This window comes from Anabrus simplex, chromosome 1 (genome assembly GCF_040414725.1).
Source record: "Anabrus simplex isolate iqAnaSimp1 chromosome 1, ASM4041472v1, whole genome shotgun sequence".
In the NCBI taxonomy this organism is placed as follows: Eukaryota; Metazoa; Arthropoda; class Insecta; order Orthoptera; family Tettigoniidae; genus Anabrus; species Anabrus simplex.
The window spans coordinates 1,797,778,254-1,797,802,247 of NC_090265.1; the positions used below are offsets into that span (position 1 = coordinate 1,797,778,254).

The 23,994-nt window shown below is 40.0% G+C and overlaps 1 protein-coding gene across 1 annotated transcript in view; it reads left to right on the top strand.

Annotated features, from left to right (window-relative positions):
* LOC136882978 (uncharacterized) overlaps positions 1 to 23,994 on the top strand; it is a 60,702-nt gene that overhangs the window by 24,915 nt on the left and 11,793 nt on the right. Inside the window, exons 7-11 of the mRNA XM_067155163.2 lie at positions 3,307 to 3,385; positions 6,130 to 6,182; positions 10,527 to 10,562; positions 13,977 to 14,094; positions 17,441 to 17,511. Of these exons, the coding sequence (XP_067011264.2) occupies positions 3,307 to 3,385; positions 6,130 to 6,182; positions 10,527 to 10,562; positions 13,977 to 14,094; positions 17,441 to 17,511 (357 nt within the window). The remainder of the gene's footprint in view (positions 1 to 3,306; positions 3,386 to 6,129; positions 6,183 to 10,526; positions 10,563 to 13,976; positions 14,095 to 17,440; positions 17,512 to 23,994) is intronic.

A 23,994-nucleotide genomic window follows, 5' to 3' on the forward strand; every position in this document is an offset into this window, starting at 1 on the left:
AACCTTAATTGGTTAATTCCTACGGCACGGGGGCTGGGTGTATGTGTCTTCATCATCATTATGTCATCCTCATCACAACATGCAGGTCGCCTACTGGCGTCAAATAAAAAGACCTGAAACTGCGAGCCGAACCCATCCTGGGATATCCCGGCACTAAAAGCCATACGACATTTCATTTACTACTGATCTGCATTTAGGGCAGTCGCCCAGGTGGCAGATTCCCTATCTGTTGTTTTCCTAGTCTTTCTTAAATGATTGCAAAGAAATTGGAAATTTATTGAACATCTCCATTGGTAAGTTATTCCAACAACTAACTCCCCTTCCTATAAACGAATATTTGCCCCAGTTTGTCCTCTTGATTTCCAAATTTATCTTCATATTGAGATCTTTCCTACTTTTAAAGACACCAGTCAAACTTATTCGTCTACTGATGTCCTCCCACGCCATCTCTCCACTGACAGCTTGAAACATACCACTTAATCGAGCAGCTCGTCTCCTTTCTCCTAAGTCTTCCCAGCCCAAACTTAGCAACATTTTTGTAACGCTACTCTTTTGTCGCAAATCGCCCAGAACAAATCGACCTGCTTTTCTTTGGATTTTTTCCAGTTCTTGAATCAAGTAACCCTGGTGAGGGTCCCATACACTGGAACCATACTCTAGTTGGCATCTTCCCAGAGACTTACCTGCCCTCTCCTCTACATCCTTACTACAACCTCTAAACACCCTCATAACCATGTGCAGGGATCTGTACTCTTCATTTACAATCATATTTATGTGATTACCCCAATGAAGATCTTTCCTTATATTGAGATCTAGGTATTTACTATGATCCCCAACGGGAACTTTCACCCCCTCAACGCAGTAATTAAAACTGAGAGGACTTTTCCTATTTGTGTAACTCACAACCTGACTTTTAACCCCGTTTATCAACATATCATTGCCTGCTGTCCATCTCACAACATTATCGAGGTCATTTTGCGGTTGTTCACAATCTTGTGACTTATTTGTTACTCTGTACAGAATAACATCATGTGCAAAAAGCCTTACCTCCAATTCCACTCCTTTACTCATATCATTTATATATATAAGAAAACATAAAGGTCCAATAATACTCCCTTGAGGAATTCCCCTCTTAATTATTACAGGGACAGATAAAGCTTCGCCTACTCTAATTCTCTGAGTTCTATTTTCTAGAAACATAGCCACCCATTCAGTCACTAAGCTTTGGGAAAGCATTCTTACTGATTATATAAGACATGTTGGCGAAATTAATAACTGGTTTGATAGAAGGCAATTTGGATAAAGGAAACGTTATTCCACTGAAGCTCAACGTGTAGGATTCTAGCAAGATATAGCAGATAACCCGGATTCAGGAGGTCAAATGGACTGTATCGCGATTGACCTATCTAAGATATTTGATAGGGTAGATCATGGGAGACTACTGGCAAAAGTGAGTGTGCCATTGCGAGTGTTTCAATAATTTACTTAAAGGTATAAGTACTTTAGCTATGCCAACGATATGGTCTCGATGGCAGACTGCAGTCTAATATGTTGGAACTTGAAAAGAGGTGCGGTGAAGATTGAGGTGATATGGTACTTAGGATATGTCAGGATATGTCAAAGTTGCTGTCGACGGTATTCTGCAACAAAGAAATCAGTTTTCACACCATTTTTGCTGTACGAGAGTGAAAACTAGGTGGGCTCAGAATACATAAGTGATAAGTTAGAACTGATGCTGCTTGTTGTTTTAAGGGGCCTAACATCCAAGGTCATCGGCCCGGTTAGAACTAACAAAAATGAAAGTTGCAAGAATGATTGCTGGTACAAACAGGTGCCATGAATGGCAGGAGGGTACTCAATTACTCAGGATGAGGAGATAAAGGCAAACTTAAGAACAAGCACGATGGATGAAGCTGTACGCATAAACCAGCCTCGGGGGTGGGGTCCTGTGAGGCGAACGTCGGAAGATAGGTTATTTAGAAAAGTAATGACGTCGCCTATTGAGGGTAAGAGAAGTAGAGGGAGCCAAGACGACGGTGATTACATTAATTTTTTAATAATTTCTAAATAATAAAAATGGAACTAAGCGAAGACAGATAGCTGAAAATATAGAATTATAGAGGAGTTTAGGTAATGCACAGAGACTTGCAGACTGAAAACTGAACGGCTTAGAGTCTATAATGAAGATGTAATTATATTGTTATCGTTCCTTGTATTATTTTTCTTGTATTCTTTGTATTATCTTTCATTATCTCATCATGTAACCGTTAAGAGGGGAATTCCTCAAGGCAGTATTATTGGACCTTTATGTTTTCCTATATACATAAATGATACGAGTAAACAAGTGGAATGAGAGATCAAGCTTTTTGCGGCTGATGTTATTCTCTATAGAGTAATAAATAAGTTACAAGATTGTGAGCAACTGCAAAATGACCTCGATAATGTTGTGAGATGGACAGCAGGCAATGGTATGTTGATAAACGAAGTTAAAAGTCAGGTTGTGAGTTTCACAAATAGAAAAAGTCCTCTCAGTTTTAATTACTGCGTTGATGGGGTGAAAGTTCCTTATGGAGATCTCTGTAAGTACCTAGCTGTTAATATAAGGAAAGATCTTTATTGGGGTAATCACATAAATATGATTGTGAATAAAGGGTACAGATCTCTGCACATGGTTATGAGGGTATTTAGGGGTTGTAGTAAGGATGTAAAGGAGAAGACATATATTAGTCTCTGGTAGGACCCCCAACTAGAGTATGGTTCCAGTGTATGAGACACTCACCAGGATTATTTGATTCGATAATTGAAAATAATCCAATGAAAAGCAGGTCGATTTGTTCTGGGTGATTTCCGGCAAAAGAGTAGCGTTACGAAACTGTTGCAAAGTTTGTGCTGGGAAGACTTGGGAGAAAGGAGACGAGCTGCTCGACTAGGTGGTATGTTCCGAGCTGTCAGCGGAGAAATGACGTGGAATGACATCAGGAGACGAATAAGTTTGAGTGGTGTCTTTAAAAGTACGATATATCACAATATGAAGATAAAGTTGGAATTCAAGGGGACAAGTTGGGGCAAATATTCGTTCATAGGAAGGGCAGTTAGTGATTGGAATAACTTAGCAAGGGAGATATTCAATAAATTTCCAAATTCTTTGCAATCGTTTAAGAAAAGTCTAGGAAAACAACAGAAAGGGAATCTGCTACCTGGGCGACTGCCCTAAATGCAGATCAGTAGTGACTGACGTATTTATTTATTTATTTATTTTAGGTTGTGAGAATTACAATTAATTAGAACTGTCTTGAACTATTTCAGCACGACCATATATATCCAATGGTGGACAAACTGGCCGATAATCTTGAAACGTGTGGCAAGGAACACAAAATAACAACAGGTGAGCCTTCTATTTACACATGACAGAGAAGCTTGATTAACTATAAACGAGCTTCTAAATAAATACGTAATTAATTGCTTCCAATATGAATTAACTGTGAACTCAGTTCTACCGAGCTCGATAGCTGCAGTCGCTTAAGTGCGGCCAGTATCCAGTATTCGGGAGATAGTTTCCCATTTTCATATCAGGCAAATGCTGGGGCTGTACCTTAATTAAGGCCACGGCCAATTCCTTCCCATTCCTAGCCTTTCCCTGTCCCATCGTTGCCATAAGACCTATCTGTGTCGGTGCGACGTAAAGCAACTAGCAAAAAGAACTCAGTTCTTTGCACGTTTTCAGTCACACTACTCGATACTTCAACATTCGACAAATGTTAATTGAACGGTTCGATGCAAGACTGGGTTAACGCCATTTTACCAATCTTTTACATTCAGGAGACATAGAACTGTTTTAAAAAAATAATCTAAGGCTTGATTAATTTAACTGCGCACAATGTGTATGAGCAGAGTACATCGTAAGCACTTTCACAGAATTTCGACTGCGCATTACGTGATATCTACCGCATGGCTTACCACACAGTTGCATACACATAGTTTGTCCGGTTGTTGGCAGATGTCTCTCGTGTAGAAACGGTGGTGAAAACCATGAACCGCAAAACGCATCAATGTGTGTCTCAATGCATATTTGGCGTTTATCAATTCTCTATTGATCATTGCATCTGTAGCGTAGAATTAAGAAACTATTTCTTCTCTTTTTTTCCTTGCATTTCTCGGGGCAGACTCTGGTATGCTTCTGTTGATGGCAGTAATAGTTCAAAACTCAAATCCTCGAAGTAGAAGGATTCTCTGGCGAGTACATATAGTATGCCAGGCTTGAAGATGTATACATTGAAATACTTAAGATCTTTATCAGGAATCTTGCTTTTCATTTTATGATTTCCTTGAGGTTCTTCTTTTTTGAGTTGCCACACTCGAGACGAAAGTCTTCAAAAACATCTGTCTAATTCCTATATCAATATTCGAAGTGAGCAAATTTATATTCTTAAGAAAGGTCTTCCTTGCTTGTGCTAGTCTTCATTTTATGTCCTCCTTACTTCTGCCATCGCTAGTAATTTCACTATCCAAGTCACTATTCATCAACTTCCATTAAGACTTCATTTAATAAGCTAATATTACCTTGTTCCTATTTAGGTCTCTCAAAGATCTATCGAAATCTGACCTCAAAATTGAGTCTCCCATTTCATCAGCATCAACAGCCTCTTCTTGTTCCCGAACCATATCATCTACATCTTTACCTTGATACAACTGTTGAATATGTTCCTGCCACCTTTTTGCCTTGTCTTTTTTTGCCTACAAGTGTTTCTCCATCTGAGCTCTTAATATTCATACACCTAGTTTTCCTTTCACTAAAGGTTTCCTTGAATTCTCTGTAAGCAGCATCTACCTATCCCACAACTATATATCTTTCAACATCCTTGCACTTCCCCTTCAGCCATTCTTCCTTAGCTGTCCTGCATTTTCTATCTACAATTTTTAATCGTCTGTATTCTTTTCTGGCCTCTTCATGTTTTTGATTTCTTGTACTTTCGTCGTTCATCAATCAGGTCCAATATCTGCAGAGTTATTCATTGATTCTTAGTTTATCTTTCCTCTTTTCCTAGCATTTCTTCAGCAGCCCTACTAATCTCATTCTTCACGACTGTCCATTGTTCGTCTATTGTGTTTCCTTCAGCCTTTTCACTTAGTCGTTGTGCAACATGTTCCTTGAAACAATCGCTCACAATATTTTCTTTCAACATGCATAGATCCCATGTCCTCGGATTCCTTCCTTTCTTTAATTTATTCAACTTCAGATGGCATTTCATGATGAACAAGTTGTGTCAGAGTCCACATCTGCTCCTGGGAAAGTTTTGTAATCCAGCACTTGGTTTCTGAATCTCTACCTAATCATAACGAAGTCTATTTGATACTTCCTATGTCTCGAAGTCTCGTCCACGTATACAGTCGTCTTTTGTGGTGTTTGAACCAAGTGTTAGCAAGGACTAAATTATGATCGGTGCAGAATTCAACCAGCCGACTTCCTCTTTCATTCCTTTGTCCCAATCCTAGTTCTCCTTACCTTACCTTACCTTACCTTTCTTCTTTGGCTTACCACTGCTTTCCCGTCTCTCATCACAATTAAATTCTCGTCACTTTTTACTTATTGTATTCAACCTTCTATCTCTTCATATATATTCTTTAAATTTCTTCATCATCTGCTGAACTAATAGGCATATAGACCTGTATTATTGTGGTGGGTTCTGGTTTGGTGTCTATCTTGAAAACAATAATATTCTTTCACTATGCTGCTCGTAGTAGCTTACCTGCTGCCATATTTTTAATTCATTATTAAACCATCTCCTGAATTTCCCCTGTTGATATAGTTCTGTTAACGAGGTCGAGGTACTCTACAAGGACTGTGAAGTGGCCTGCTTTAGCTATAATTTGGAATTTTATTCAATTAACATCATTGACATTAACATAAAATGGAGTAACCACTTCCTTGCACCAAATCACAAAAAATAAATTACAAGTCCCAATATTTCTTCTTCTTGAAATTTATTTCTTCAGTTGCTATTTCACAAACCACATTTCTCCTCGTCTGTGGCCTTGGCAAGCAGCTATTTGCAGTGATACTTGACTGTATTTAGTAGTAATATCGTTATATAAATAGGAACTGCTAATAATTCCTGTTGTGTTTTACAGATGATTGTTTGAGCATGGTAAATTACGAAGTACCTGAATCCCAGGACGGCAAGGTAGGTTGTTATTATTAACTGATTGTCATAGTTAACAGATCATTGTTGATTCAGAGCTTTTTATTTGGTTAGATACACCAGACCTGCTATTGAGTATAAGTTCACCGGACAAGCATCATTTAATGCCGTGTAACTGCGCCTCCACAAGGTTGTGCCTGTCGCTGAGGTCGCCGTTTTACCGGCTGTACCATGTCCCACAGATTTTCAGTGGGGTTCATTCAAGTCAGGTGTATTTGCAGGCCAATCGAGGGTGAGGAGTGTTCATAAAACCAGTCACATATACGTGCAGCCTGTTGTCATCTTGCAAAATTGAGGTATCAATAGTACACTGAACATGCAGATGTTGAGTGAAAGGCGAAACCTGATCATCCACTCGACGACGTGCGTCATTGGAATATAGGCAAACACGTGATTCGTCAGACCACAGCGTTCAATGATTTCTAGCCCATTGAGGACGCTCAGCTGTGTGTGCCTGTGTGAGCAATGGCCTCTTGCGAGGTGACACTGCATGCAGTTCCCGTCGCAATGTTCCCTCGCTAACAGACTGGAGCTTTATTCACTGACTCCAGCAATCCCTGTCGTGTTTGGAAGCGATTTTGATTCACAAACCGCGAAACGCGTCTCCGGTCCCTCTCAGTCAGGATCTTCTTCCCACCACGTGTAGCACGTTGAACATTTCGCTACGAAACACCAACAAATCCAGCAACTTGAGCCACCGTACGGCCAAACACGATTGCCCCATTCTGTGACATGCTTACATCTACCAATGTTGACGTACACTGTCCTCTTCAAACACCACTACTGCGCGCGTGTCCGGTGAGCTTATTAATGACATCTGCGCAACTCGTATTTAACATCATGCGCGAGCTGTAGAAAAATTCATCACTCAAATTTCTAGGGATGACACAGGCAGAGGTCTTTTAAATGAAATGAACACAGCTCGGAAATCACTAATGGAAGTTCATTTCAAGGTGGCTGGGAATAAAAGTATTCCATGCCAATTTGACGTGCATGTGCTGCAAGCGGCGAGCTCTTGAGACACTCTAAACTAGTGATGGGCAGGATCGAATACTGTCCAGAATCGATTACTATGCATCCGAGTACATTTAAGAATGGAAACTTGCATTCGAATCCAAGTTCTCGAATCATACATAATTCGAGCAACTAAAATATACGTGAACTCTGGACATCAGGCACAATTAGTGTCCAGGAAGCGCTTTAGTAAAGGGTAACCTTGTTGTTGTTGTTTGAGTCGTCAGTCCGTAGACTGGTTTGATGCAGCTCTCCATGCCACCCTATCCTGTGCTAACCTTTTCATTTCTACATAACTATTGCATTCTACATCTGCTCTAATCTGCTTGTCATATTCATACCTTGGTCTATCCCTACCGTTCTTACCACCTACACTTCCTTCAAAAACTAACTGAACAAGTCCTGGGTGTCTTAAGATGTGTCCTATCATTCTATCTCTTCTTCTCGTCAAATTTAGCCAAATCGATCTCCTCTCACCAATTCGATTCAGTATCTCTTCATTCATGATTCGATCTACCCATCTCACCTTCAGCATTCTTCTGTAACACCACATTTCAAAACCTTCTATTCTCTTTCTTTCTGAGCTGGTTATCGTCCATGTTTCACATCCATACAATGCCACGCTCCACACAAAAGTCTTCAAAAACATCTTTCTAATTCCTATATCAATGTGTGAAGTGAGCAAATTCCTTTTCTTAAGGCTCTTCCTTGCTTGTGCTAGTCTGCATCCTATGTCCTCCTTACTTCTGCCATCGTTAGTTATTTTACTACCCAAGTAACAATATTCATCTACTTCCTTTAAGACTTCATTTCCTAATCTAATATTTCCTGCATCACCTGCCTTCGTTCGACTGCACTCCATTACTTTTGTTTTGGACTGATTTATTTTCATCTTGTACTCCTTACCCAAGACTTCGTCCATACCATTCAGCAACTTCTCGAGATCTTCTGCAGTCTCAGATAAAATAACAATATCATCGGCAAATCTCAAGGTTTTGATATCCTCTCCTTAGATTGTGATTCCCTTTCCAAATTTCTCTTTGATTTCCCTTACTGCCTGTTCTGTGTAAACACCGAAAAGGAGGGGGGACAAACTGCAGCCTTGCCTCACTCCTTTCTGGATTGCTGCTTTTTTTCAAAGCCCTCGATTCTTATCACTGCAGACTGATTTTTATACAGATTGTAGATAATTCTTCGTTCTCGGTATCTGATCCCAATCACCTTCAGAATCTTAAATAGCTGGTCCAATCAATATTATCGAATGCCTTTTCTAGATCTACGAATAATGCCATGTACGTGGGCTTGTCCTGTATCATCTTCTCTTCCTTGGCCTACCACTGCATTCCGGTCTCCCATCACAATTAGATTCTCATCACCTTTTACATATTGTATTAAATCTTCTATCTCTTCATATATTCTTTCGATTTCCTCATCATCCGCTGAACACTAGTAGGCATATAGACCTGCACGATTGTGGTGGGCATTGGTTTGGTGTTTATCTTGACGACAATAATTATTTCACTATACTGGTCTTAGTAGCGTACCCGCTGCCCTATTTTCTCATTCATTATTAAACCAACTCCTGCATTTCCTCTGTTTGATTTTGTGTTGATAATTCGGTAGTCGCCTGACCAAAAGTCCTGTTCTTCCTGCCAACGTACTTCACTTATACCAACTACATCTAACTTTAGTCTATCCATCTCTCTTTTTAGATTCTCTAACCTACCACAAAGATTCAAACTTCTAACATTCCACGCTCCAACTCGCAGAATGTCAGTATCCATCTTCCTGATGATCGCCCTCTCTCGTGTAGTCCCCACCCGGAAATCCGAATGGGGGACTAGTTTACCTCCGGAATATTTTACCCAGGAGGAAGCCATCATCAGTACATCATTCATACAGAGAGAGCTGCATGTCCTCGGGAGTTAGTTACGGCCGTAGTTTCCCGTTGCTTTCAGCCGTGTAGCAGTATCAACACAACTAAGCCATGTTGAGTATTATTACAAGGCCGTATCAGTCAATCATCCAGACTGCCGCCCTTGCAACTACCGAAAGGCTGCTACCTCCCTTTCGACGACCCATTCCTTAGTCTGGTCTCTCAACAGATACCCATCCGATATGGTTGCACCTGCGGCTCGGCTATCTGCTTCATTGGGACACGCAAGCCTCCCCACCGCGGCAAGATCACATGGTTCGCAAGGAAGGGTATGGTGTACATATTATACGGCGAACATATAAGGAATTTGAAATTGCAGCTATTTTATATAAATTTGATATAACGCCATTGGTTGTTGTCAAAATGTCAGCCTCTACCGTGTATTTTCATTCACATAGTATGTATATATTATATATCAGTTGGGATAACTAACATTTTATTTCACGGAGAGACTGGCCGCGTGGACCTGGGCACGAACCTGTCGGTTTGTATTCGGGAGAGAGTGGATTCGAATCGCGCTGTCAGCAGGCCTGAATACGGTTTTCCGTGGTTTCGTATTTTCACACCAGAAAAATGCTGGGCTGAACCTTAATTAAGGCCAAGGCCGCTCCTTCCCGCTGCTTGCCGCATTCTATTCCATAGTCACCATAAGACTTGTCTGTGGGTGCGACGTAAAACAAATTCTTAAAAAAAAAACTCTTTATAGGAAATATAAAAAACCAAACAATTGATTGTGAGTGATTTGCGTTCTGGTAGTAACTTATAACCATCATTATATTTTGATCTGGGCGTATGATCTTAATCAGTAAGATTCTATTCGAGAACTTCTCGTTCCTCTGTCTGCATGATGTGCATTAACCCACGGAACACCAATATATAACCTTTAACCTCTGAAACCAAATCATGAATACAGAGGTAGTTCTGAGTTACGTCAGAGATGGCGCTACTATCATCACTGGTTTCGGATGCTGCATAAACAATAGCCGGTAAACAATGCGGTTTCGCTTTGGGATTTTAATCTACCCCGAACGGAAGTATTCGAATACTTTTTATCAGGATTCGAGATATCTTGTAAGAATCAAAATATTCGACATTTTGGTCTCGAATAGTCCCGTCACTACACGTAGTGCGTGTTGTCACAGCACAGACATGCACTTTAACGTCATGTCATCTGATATTGATGGTCTTGAAAAAAGTCATGCCCTTGCAGTACAATTTCTGATTTTTCAATAATTCATTCATTTGAGGCTCATGGTTTGTTTCGCTCCTGGAATTTGCAGGACTGAATTTTGATACACCGTATAGTATATCTGTGTAAGCCTTCTAGACTATGTTTTTCCAAATGATATTAACATTTTTTCTGTTTAATATTTCAGTGCTTCATGGGCTGTGTGATGAAGAAATATGAAACGGTAAGGAAATAATAGTATTTCTAACAAACAAGTTTATTTTAAATAAAGGGTTTTATTTATGCATACTGATTTGGAAAATAGCAGCACGAAAACTTTAATTCCTATATACAGGACACGAATACACTGACATGATCAGAAGCAGGGAATTTCTCCACATCAACGATACAGGACACGCCATCAATACTCTAGAACAAGGTTAACCAACGTAATGCCTAACGAAGGGCATACATAGTCCATTTAAGTAATGTATCAAGAGCTGGATCATGCATTAAGATCTGTTTTATCCATGCGGAAGTAAAACTACAAATTACATACGTATATTTAAGTCAAAAAAAGAGGGTGAGAAGCCTCTAATTTTATCATCACTTGGCACAAAATAGAAAGAGAATAAATTATCTTTCTGCAGAAATAACCACAAAAATCTTGTGAAACCTATTTTGACGTACTCCTGCACACACACTGTTCAATGGGAATATTGTGGCTTCTGAATATGAGAAACCAATGATTTAAACACTGTTCTAATTGTGAGGTTTCTACTCGAAGAATACGTGACAACACGGAATAGGGTGGAAGTCTTTTTCTGATCGTAGATTTTTCTTGGTTTAGTGAAAAAAGAAGAAGAAAAACAACCCACGCCTCTTCGCATTTGTAGGTAAGAATGTTTACTGGAAAATCATGTAAACTTGTGGTACGTCGTAATCAAATCTAAATAGTGCATCCATATTGTGAGTTAATTGCGATTTTGAAGATTAAACATCAGAAACTTCGGGGTCATCACTTTGCGGACAGCCAGATGCTCTTCACTGTCGTGAGTTGTCAGGATCGTTAAAACTAAAATGGCTACAAAGAATGAAACAGATAGAATGATAAAGCTACCTTCTGTCAAGTTCAGTTTCCTCTAACACGGTCCCTTACAGTAGAGTGTGAAGTTCAGTCCAAGGCTGAACACAACTCCGCCTGTCTGACGGTCGCTCCCCAGTTTAGACCAGCGGAGGATTCTAGACGAACTATCTCGCACTTTCCACTTTCAGATCATTCCCTTGTTAGCCTCCGAAGGGGCACGATCAACTTCCCCGTCACGTGACTGTTGTTCTGCCCACCGCTGTCGCTGTCCTGCACGCAGACACGATCCTTATTGTCACAATATGAAATACCAATAGACGTACTTTCTCATAATAAGAACATTTTCAGTAAACAGATACCACATCAAAATTGCTTTTCTAACCGATACACAATAGGCTGCATCAAGGGCTCATGTCCTGGATGTGAATTGCTGACGACAACGCTGTTGAAAGTATCCCAACGTGTTCATTTGTTTACCCTTAAGAAAGTAGTGAAATTGGTATAATTCTGTTAGTTTTTGTGACCACTAAACAATGGAAGTGAGCTCTCAAGAACGGCACACAGTATCTGTAATTATACTCTACAAAACCTGAAAATTCCGTTTTATGAAGTGGAAAGAACCTTGTTAAAGATCCTAAGAGATTCCTTAATAATTACATAATGTTATTTGTTCAGGAGATTATAATCTTCGGCTAACTATGATTTTTTCTTTCAGACAATGTAACTATAATTATATTCTAGTTATAGGTAGGCTACTAACATGTCATCGCTGCCGGAAAGAAATCTCCTATATGTCAAGCATAACATTACACAGGAGACAATAAGAACTCTTTCACTTTAAAGTGATGTAGTTAATGACCAAGATTATGAACAATTCTCGCTTATCATCACTTCTTATATTTATCAATCATACATCACTACTGATCTGCATTCAGGGCAATCGCCCAGGTGGCAGATTCCCTATATGTAGTTTTCCTAGCCTTGTTTTAATGATTTCAAAGAAATTGAAAATTGATTGAACATCTCCCATGGTAAGTTATTCCAATCCCTAACTCCCCTTCCCATAAACGAATATTAGCCACACTTTTTCCTCTTAAATTGCAACTGTATCTTCATATTGTGATCTTTCCTACTTTTAAAGACGCCACTCAAACTTATTCCTCTACTGATGTCCTCCCACGCCATCTCTACGCTGACAGCTCGGAACATACCACTTAGTCGAGCAGCTCTTCTTCTTTCTCTCAATTCTTCCCAGCCCAAACCTTGCAACATTTTTGTAACGCTACTCTTTTGTCGGAAATCACCGAGAACAAATCGAGCTGTTTTTCTTTGGATTTTTCCAGTTCTTGAATCAGGTAATCCTGGTGAGGGTCACATGCACTGGAACCATACTTTAGTTGGGGTCTTACCAGAGACTTATATGCCATCTCCTTTTCATCCTTACTACAACCCCTAAACACCCTCATAACCATGTGCAGAGATCTGTATCCTTTATTTACAATCCCATTTATGTGATTACCCCAATGAAGATCTTTCCTTATTTTAACACCTAGATACTTACAATGATCCCCAAAAGGAACTTTCACCCCATCAACGCAGTAATACAAACTGAGAGGACTTTTCCTATTTGTGAAACTCACAACCTGACTTTTAACCCCATTTATCAACATACCATTGCCTACTATGCATCTCACAACATTATCGAGATCATTTTGCAGTTGCTCACAATCCTGTAACTTATGTATTACTTCGTACAGAATAACATCATCTGCAAAAACTTTATCTCTGATTCCTCTTCTTTACACGTATCATTAATATATATAAGAAAACATAAAGGTTCAAGAATACTGAATTCCTCCCTTAATTATTACAAGGACAGATAAAGCTTCGCCTACTGTAATTCTCTGAGTTCTGTTTTCTAGAAACATAGCCGCCCATTCAGTCACTCTTTTGTCAAGTCCAATTGCACTCTTTTTTGCCAGTAGTCTTCCATGATCTACCCTATGAAATGCTTTATACAGGTCAGTCGCGATACAGTCGATTTGACCTCCTGAATCTAGATTTAAATATTTGCAGAATGTTGATATTTGCTACAAAATTAATATAATTTTCTTAGATGTAGCACAGAGGAAATTTCGGTTTTTTGCAAAATGGCACATAGGAGATATGTTTCGTTACATGACATCGTTTGCTATTTTAAAATATTTACTAAACGAATAATGGTACAGTACATAAATACATGATCTCACACTGAAGCGCGCTTGCAGATTCGTACATGTAAATTCTCACTCAGCATGTTACTTGTACAAAACAGTGTCAGGTAGGAGGAAGAATATTTTCTGTCGTAACAGCTATAACTTTGAAATGTTACGTAAGTTGTTTTGGTAAAGTGCGCTCTGGGCACCAAAGTCTCATTTTCACTCATTGCCGGACATAGGAGGTTTTTCCCCGGTAGCGAAGATGTGTTACTTTATGTATTCCGAACCGTTTTGGTCAACCTCGCTGTAAGACGGATGTATTACTAATAAATCTTACTACTAGGAGTGCTTCATAAGTGATTTTATGTTACAGATGGGTGAAGATGGGAAAATGGCGGTAGATAAACAGAATGAGTTGGTGGATAAGTACATGAAAGATGGCGATAAAAAGGAGAGCGCCAAAACGGCCGTTAAAGACTGCTGCGACAAAGGTACGTAGAGCGTGAACGTAAACTTATCACTTTACGATATTTACAGTATTTTATTTTAGACTACCGGTATGCTGAATTTATGAAATTAAATGATTTTAATTGTAAGTAACTTTCATTCGTCACGACGCAAGTCGTCCATATTTGATCCATGCATTGACGTTTTCTTATTTTCCTGTTGATGTCTCGCTATGAAACATATAAGAGGTGTGTACATGGGGTTATGTTGTAATAAAACATTTAAAATATAGTTATTCGAAGCACAGAACAGACCACTAAGCTTCTAGAGTTGTAAACATGGTCCTCTGGTCCTGAATTAATGGAAAGATTTATGCTACTTGCTTTACGTCGCACCGACACAGATAGGTCTGAATGGTGACGATGGAAAAGGAAAGGGCAAGGAGTGGGAAGGAAGTGACGGTGACCTTAATTAAGGTACAGCCCCAGCATTTTCCTGGTGTGAAAATGGGAAACCACGGAAAACCATCTTCAGGGCTGCCGACAGGAGGGTTCGAACCCACTATCTCCCGGATGCGAGCTCACAGCTGCGCGCTCCTAAGCGCACGGCCAACTCGCACGGTGAAGGATTTATGATATATGCGATATTTATCTGTTGGAAGTGGATTAACCTATGCATTAGTCAGAGCACTTGAGCTGGAAATACAGATATGTGTAGATGAGTACGCAACCGCAGTGCTGCCATCAGGCGGAGAAACAGTTCAACAAGGTTTAATGATCTCTGACTATCCGTCTTTAGAGTTCCACCAATCAGAGAGGATTTGTAATCACAGGACTCCGTACATTACGGGAAGAAGGCAATTACGTCATAGTAACAAATAAAAGAGATTTTTATCCACGATCTGATTTTAAAACCTTTGAGATTGTCTTCTTCCGTCTTCTCAGTGCTTTCTCAATAATTCTATCTGTTCTTCTGAATAGCAAGTGGCCGCGCATTCGGGAGATGGTGCGTCAGCAGCCATGAATACGGTGTTCCGTGGTAAATTCCTCGTCCGCTATCTTCACAACCCTAACGTTCCGTCGGTCGCTGAAAGCCTTCCGTGTGTGAGTGTAGAATTTGTTTTATGTCCCGTTATTTTGCTTTTCTTCCAATAAAACATGCTCCAAAACAAAGCAAAGATTGATTTCTGGAAAACTGTTAAGAATGAGGAACAAAATATAAATATAAACATTGTTTTTCTAGGAAATTGAATACCGTAAGTACAAATAATGGCATGCTCTTAATAGGACTGATCGTTTACATCGTATATTCACTTTCAAGGTTTCCAAGAGTACCAAGTGTATATTTTCCTCTGAGTTGCTTCACGTTTCTTTCTCTGCATGCTCCCCTTAAAAAATAGCGTAACACTAACTAGCATAAGGTACCGGCTGTGTGAGTGAAAAGATTTAGCTCGGTCGAGTCGGTTTTATGTGGGGAAAAGAAAAAAAGACAGACCAAGTTTCAGATTTAATATCAGTAAGGATGGAACACTAACTTCAAATGACGGGATGTCATTCCAGTCTGGAAGTAGGAAAGGAGGAAATGGTTGATACAGGAAATACTGGCGCTCTTGCTGTCAGGGAATGTTAGAGAATTCAGAAGAATTAGGAGGATATTAATTTCTCCCAGTTGGCGGCATACCCTTGTCTTTCGTCCTCCGTCCCTTCCCCTTCACTCCACGTGTTGCGTGGTGACCACTGATCTCTATATATACATGGATCGCTGATGCAGCTCTCCGCTGCAGGAGAAAGTACGCCAAGTTGAGCGCGCGGTACGCCATGTTGGTGTACCCAACCTAGAGCTCTCCTTATGGGGAAGCAATGATAATATAATCAATTTTAAGTCGCAATTAATGGCGCATTGGAATATTTAAAAATATAGGGACGTGTTCACTCAAAGCAGAAGGACATTGGGAACACCGACAAGTCATTCCGAGGCCAGTAAATCTCCGGGATGGCAATAAAAATGAGTGTAAAATAACGGCCGACATATATTAACTTAGGTGCTCAATACATGCAATTAGCGATCGGTAATACAATACGAGTAAAAAACAGTTTCTGGAAACATTGCTGTAAATTTTATACATGCATGCCATGAAATTATGCATTCTTAAGGGGAGGTATCACTGAAGTTTTCGTATTTTGAGCCAAACACTCGGTTTTTCTTTTTATCCATACAAAATGTTTTTATTTTAGTAATTCCGGCTTGTTTAAAGCTTGTAGAAGCCATTTAATATGAGCCCGCAGGACATTTAAAAGCCCAGAACTACTTCCACTTCTCCTGTAACGGCATAATGATAGTTTACTGTGTGTTTTTCGCTGGATATTCAAGTATTTCGCGGCGTATTGCCGTAGAAGTACACTTAGACATGCTGACAGTCACTTGTTTACTACGTAATCAATACAATTACGTTATGTTAGGAAATATTGTAATTTGAACTGACGGAGAGAACTTGTACCTCTTCCAAATAGTACTCAATTTATATCTGCCACACATGTATACTTTGATAGTTTAAATATATTATGTATTTGTATTATTTACATTTAGGAATTCGTATTTTTGTTAATCGTAGTAGTACAAGCATGGCTCCCTTGTTTGTTTATATTTTACTAACATGCAGAAGTAACATGTGGTTTCAACTGAGCGAGTAAAACATCTAAACTACCGATTTTTCATTGATGTATTTCATCTTAATTCCTTTGTAAATGTGTGGTGTATTGCAATAACACAACACAGAACACCCGTGGACCTACAATCAGGAGACCTGGCGTCAATGAACTAAGCTTAAACAAAGCAAGCGCGCTCCTCGTGGTGTACTGCAGCGTGCGCTAACCATTTAGCCATGGAGCCGATCATCATGAAAATAAATAGTTCGTTACCAGTATTTGAGTTTGATTTATTAAAAGACATATTCTTGACCATCAGCTTTTCGCAAATGGAATAATAATAATAATAATAATAATAATAATAATAATAATAATAATAATAATAATAATAATAATAATAATCAGTACTTATTTTCTATAAATAAATGGAACTCTTTGTAAGGTCTCTGGCCCGTGTTATCTTAAATAGGGCATAACAATCAACGGCAGTATAAGTGTCCCGTATTCTCCTGCTTGTAATCTGGTCACCATACAATAGAATGTTAATTGATGCCTGTACTCGTAATTATTTGCGGTTAGGACTGAGAATGAAGAGGGCGTGATCGATATAAGATAGTAACAGCGACTGATTTATAACAAGACGATTGAAAAGAATGAAGTGTGCACGCATCCATTTTACACTAGCTGGTAATATTAAACCACACACAACTGTATTGAGAAGTTATTTGTTCTTTGCTTGTTACAGCAAATACCCATCCTGATGCATGCGCTGTCGCGGCTCAATATGCCAAGTGTATGAAGGAAAATGCCCCTGATGTAAGTAAAATTGTACTTCAAAGTTATAAATACAATTCAGAACATTGCAGCAGAAATAAAACATGAAAACCTCTCAATCGAGAAAAAATACGAAAATCTTCAAGTTACATATGATATCTTTTGGGTTCTTGTCGTGCGGAAGAGGAAATCTTCAGGTTTTGTGAAGACTTTCCTCTGCATATTCACAAGAGAAACTCGACCGACCACGTCTTTGAATCTTCAGTATTCCTCTTCCACGCGCCAAAGATCCAAAATATATCATGTCTGTTGTTCTGAGCCGTGAAAACCTCAAACAGCTTTAAAATGATAGTTACATCAACTGGTTCTTTTACGGTAAATTACAGTCACCTTTCATCCAGGGCCTCCAAACGTTTGGAGAATTGGGCAAGGGGACACACGTATCTGGGGGACCGGAATTTTCAGGAGGCCGGAGTTTTAATTAATTACTAGCCCGTTAAAAATTGCTGGCTAAAAGCATTCGTGTATTGACACTTGATCTCTCTTTCATAATTTGATGATGATTAAGGAACTTGGTCAACTGTCCATCATAAAGATCCATTTAGAGTCGGCTGTAGGAGAAGAGCTATGTATCTATCTTACCCGCCGGACAAACAAATTAATCGCCCCTGGGGCATCATTTAATAGCGTGTAACTCCGCCTCTGGACTTGATAACCGCCTGGATTCGATGAGGAAGGTTGTGCAGGTACTTCGCATCCAGATTAAGCCACAAGCTAGGAATTTGATCACACAGTTCCGCCAAATTACGGGGATGCTCATGTCGGTGTTTTACTCCCTGTTCCAACATGTCCCACAGGTTTTCAATGGAGTTCAAGTCAGGTGATTTTGCAAGCCAATCGAGATGTAATGGGCTGGGGGAGTGTTCATAAAACCATTCACACACACGTCCAGCCCGATGGACTCTGCTGCTGTCATCTTGAAAAATCGGGGTATCAATAGCGTACTCATCATGGAGATGTTGACTGATCATGCTGGTTCATGTTAGTGGTCACCTCAGTGACATCACAGACTCACCTCCGCTTGCATATATCCAGAATGAAATGCTTCATTTGGCCTTCCATGCACTCGACGACATGGCAAACACCACGTTACTTTCCGCCAGTCAGCTACTGTCCGCGTTCGACCATCTCCAGCCCATTGAAGACGCGCAGCATGTGTGAGCAATGACCTCTAGCGAGGTGGCCGACTCCAGTTCCCGCTAACAGGCTGGGATGGACCTTTGTTCACTGACTGCAGCAATTCCTGTCTTTGACTCACAAGCCGTGAAACGCGTCTGCGCTCCTTCTCAGTCAGGAGCTTTTTCCAACCTCAATTCTGACCACTGCTTGTAGACACGCTGAACACTCCGCTGCGAAAGCCCAACAATCCAGCAACTTCGCGCACCATATGGCCCCTTTTTGCTACTCTGCCACGCCCTTACATCTACCGATCTACTGTCCGCTTGAAACATCAATGTCTCACTGACCACTGCTGCCTTATGCCTGCCCCATGTGTACGATCCATCTGCGCAAGTGCACTATGATGAGCAATTTTTTTGTCCGGTGAGGTAACATAAATTAGCATCAAAGTAAAACTACTCGGGCGTTATACTGTAAGATCTATAGAATTTTGTGTCTGTACTAGTGAGAAAATTCACGATGTCATTAATATTGAATGCCATATATTACGTTACACCACGTCAACTTGCCATTAGATATGAATTCTCTCTTCAAAGACTGCAATGGGCCAGTGGAAGATATTCAGGATACTCAGACTTATGAAGTTATCATTTGACATTAATAATAAGTAAAAATACGTCGTGTCCGCCTCTGTGGTGTAGTGGTTAGTGTGACTAGCTGCCACCCCCGGAGGTCCGGCTTTGATTCCCGGCTCTGCCACGAAATTTGAAAAGTGGTACGAGGGCTGGAACGGGGTCCACTCAGCCTCGGGAGGTCAACTGAGTAGAAGTGGGCTCGATTCCCACCTCAGCCATCCTGGAAGTGGTTTCTCCTCCAGGCAAATGCCGGGATGGTACGTAACTTAAGGCCACGGCCGCTTCCTTCCGTCTTCCTTGTCTATCCCTTCCAATCTTCCCATCCCCCCGCAAGGCCCCTGTTCAGCATAGCAGGTGTGGCCGCCTGGGCGAGGTACTGGTCATCCTCCCCAGTTGTATCCCTGACCCAATGTCTCACGCTCCAGGACACTGCCCTTGAGGCGGTAGAGGTGGGATCCCTCGCTGAGTTCGAGGGAAAAGCCAACCCTGGAGGGTTGGAGAAGTAAAAACGCCGTACTATAATAGTTTTGAGTGATATAATACATTGTATTACTAAAGAAAAAACAGCTAATGTTACGTTGTATCCATTACTGTACAAATTTTGTTCATTAATTACTTTGAAATGAAGTTGATGAAGAGAGGGCCCATCATCTAGATTTTTCAGGGGGCCTAGAATTTGTGTGGCTTGTCCTGCTTTCATTTATCCCTGTCCTGATTTAAAGATCCTTCATTTAATTTAATTTTAATATTGAAGCATTTTGCGTGCTGTGAGTACTGTGGAATGAGAAACTGAGTTAGATATGTGACAATAGTCACATTCGAGTTTCTATGACCTGTTTTAAGAAGAGGCGATGGTTGATTTCCGAGCAAGTGGAGAACATGTTTTGCAAACCGTGTTTTCTTGTACTTCGTATTATTTTACACAAGGATATCTAGTAATTTCTGTTCATTAATTACAGTTCACCAATCTGAACACAAAGACCTTCTGTTCTATTGTTCAGGAGCGTATCGAGCCTACCCCTCAACTACCCCATGATCAATCTTTTACCTTAATTGTTTTGCTGCTGAGTTGGGTAGCTCAGCGGTAGAGCACAGGTCTTCTGGCCCCAACTTGGCCGGTTCGATCCTGGCTCAGTGCGGTGGTATTTGAAGGTGCTCAAATACGTCAGCCTCGTGTCGGTAGATTTAGTGGCACGTAAAAGAACTCCTGCGGAACAGAATTGTGCCACGTCATCGTCTCCGAATACCGTAAAAGTAGTTAGTGGGACATAAAAATAATAACATCATCATTATTATTATTATTATTATTATTATTACGTGGAAGGCAGAGGTGCAAGAAGGTGCCGGGGGTGAATGGTGGACGGAGAAATAATTTAAACTCTAAAATTTGAAATTACATTTCTTTCCTTTTTTTTCTGAACCTTGATGAACACCAAATAACAGTTGGACAGATAAAAGGTGAGCTCATCAGCCCTTGTAACAATAATGATTTGAAATCTTAAAACAATCAGGTACTATAGAGAAATTTGTTGACATGAAGAAATGAGTTCTGTAGCTCCGAGGAGCAACTTTGCTCCACACAATTTCTCTCTAGGAGACTGAGCTGCAATATTTACAACATCCCAGCTTCTCCAAGGCACAATTCTCTTATCCAAAACACTAGATAAATCTAGAAAACAGAGTTCACTGTCTTTTCTGCTCGGCATTCTGATCCACTATAGACTATGAGTAATAACAAATTAAACAGAGGCAACAAGTGCCCATTCTAAATGGCCTTAGTTTAAGAAATCGGCCAAAAACAAAATGCGAGGAGGCGAGACACTTACAATCCTTTTGAAATACACTTGAAAACTCTTAAAACTCTATCTGGAGTTATGGCCCGAAGTTACAGAGGCTAAGTCTATACTGCACCTGTCCACGGCTTCAGACAAGAAGCAATCCAATCCATAGAAAAATTGAATGAAATAGCCGCAAAAACCGGACTTCAAATTTCATTTGAAAAGACGCAATTTATGGAAGGAACTAAATCAAGATTCGACAATCAACCATTAATCACCAATTGTGGAATAATTTCCCAAGTAGACAAATTCAAGTATCTAGGTGAAATTATTCAGCCAGCAGGGTTAAATCAGGAAGCTAACAAAGAAAGAACTGCTAAACTGCAAAGGGCTTACAAAATCACATGGAACAGATACAACAAAAGATGTATATCAAAAAATGCAAAATTACGACACTACAATACAGTCATCAAACCAGAGGCACTTTATGCATCTGAAACACTGATCATTGGCGGCAGGTCACAAATGAAAAGCATTGAGAAACAAGAGAGGAAAATTCTCAGAAAAATCCTAGGACCAAAGTTCGAAAATGGAATTTGGATGAAAAAGAAACCACACGAAATTTTTCAATTCACAGAAAAAATCACAGATACCATCAGAAAGAGACGACTAAAATTCTACGGACACCTACACAGAATGGATAACAACAGGCTGACAAAGAAAATTCTAAACCTAGCTCTAACCCTGAAAAACCGCAACAGTTGGTTAGCAGAAATACATGAAGATCTACAAGAAATGGGTATTGAGGACGAAACCATTCAAGATAGAATGAAATTTAGAAGCTTAGTAAACAAACATAAATTTGCAGAGAAACCAACAAGAAAAAATACAGGCTGGACAGAAACACGCAGAAAGGAACACAGTGAAAAAATGAAGAGATATTGGGAAGAAAAGAAGAAGAAACATTGTGCAAAATAAGTTCAAACGCGCTCCACAGCTGGGCACAACGAATCAAAAAAAAATAATAAATAATAATAATAATAATAATAATAATAACACGTAGGTGCATTAGCTGAATGGAATGTACATGGCGAGATCTTCAAAGAACAACCCTAGAGTCGAAGTCCCATCTCCCGTACTTCATGTTAATCGCGACTAGACTTTAGAGCCGATGGAGCGTCCTTATCAATAGACATTGTATGGCACCAAGGTAGGTAGAGTATAATAGGTAGGCCATTCCCGCTCACAGCGCTCTCATTGGTTGATCGCGCGTGACGTAGTCGGGAGGGCTCGAAGCGCGCGCCTGCATGGCCTGCATGCAGCATAAACCTCGATAACTAGGAAAAATAACTTCAATTTCTGATAAATAATTAAAAGGTTGGCCTTATCATAATAAAGTGGTATTTAACATACCACATGCAGTCAGCGATATAATACTGTTGATAGAAAATAGAAGAAACTCTGAGTAATTACATTTTAAAAGCCGGCTGTTAGAACAATACAAACATAGAAACACTGGAATAGTTATTGGTTTAATTGTATTTAAAACTCACGTTTTGACGACTTAGCAAGTTGTTGAAGAAGGTGAAACTGCCCACAGTCGACACTTTTTTGGTGAATACTTCTTCATAGCATCTATATGATGTTTCTTGTTGAGGTGTCTAATGAAAGTTCTGACGTACAACAATATAATATTCTCGTCAATTTCTGGAAATTTTGATTTTATTATAGAAGTCAAAATCTGCATTACTCTTTCACATTTAGAAATACAAAGCCCGTTAAAACTACCAAACAGTACCTCAAACTGCATAATTTTTGATACCATTCTTCGGTTGGACGAGTAAGGTCTCCTTTTGAAATGATTGATAACCAGTTGTGAGGTACGTCCTATGGCAAGGCAAACATTTCACCTTTATCACCCAAACTGTCATCAACAGAGCGGCATTGGAATGCCAAGTAGCCTGCTAGGTATTTAATTGCATCCTGGTTTACGTCTTCAGTTTCGAAGTCCTGACTCAAGTCTTCCATCCTTAACAACTCCAACGTTTCTTTCTGTTCATCTACGGGTACAGGTGTTAACGGCCCCTCAAAAACACCTATACATAGTTCATTGCTTACGAAGCTCAAGAAATCTTCGTCATTATCAGTATCAGGATAAAAAAATTCCCTATCACTCGGCAATGAATTATTTTCAGCAAAGTTTTTCGTTGACCAAATCTCACTTGTGTAATCAGGTAATCACCTCCAGAAGGCGTTCCTTAAGTCTTTTCATCTTTAGGCGCCCTGGAGTTCAACACGTCGAAGGTGTCATTGACTAGCTCGATAAAGTTGCTTTCGGCGTCCTTGTTTAAAGTATACCGCACTGCCAGAGCCGTGCGCCTGGAAAATAATTGCGCAGCCATTCTCACATTCTGACGGGATCTGTTTGTTAGACTCAGACGAGCCTCATTAATATGATGTGTAGTTAATAGGTCACCTGTTTGAGTTTGTAATAGGTGTTATATTGTTTATTTTGGAAATTCTGAACCATCAGCTAACGTCAAGCCTTCATCTAAAAAGTGGTTTCTCAATAATTTCAAGATGTGGGGTACATCCAAGGCCAACTAGTGCGGCTTTGGTACATCACAGAACACCCACACCTTACTTTTATCATCCACTGGATTGGTAAAAAAGCTCTTGTACTTGTGCAAGTTTAGTTCCTTCCACACATTGGTATTTTTGCCCCCCATGTCACAAGTTACTGCGACTGCTTCCATGCAGCAAAGAGCCCTCGAACTATCGCTACCTAACGTTGCTGTGAGGCCCTAGTATGCGGTCATCAGATGAATCGTATGAAATACGTCAGTCTATATTCATTTCATCAAATGTCAAAACCGCGATATTTTCAGACTCCCTGTAATTTACTGCGCTCCTCACGTTTTGGAAATCTGTGG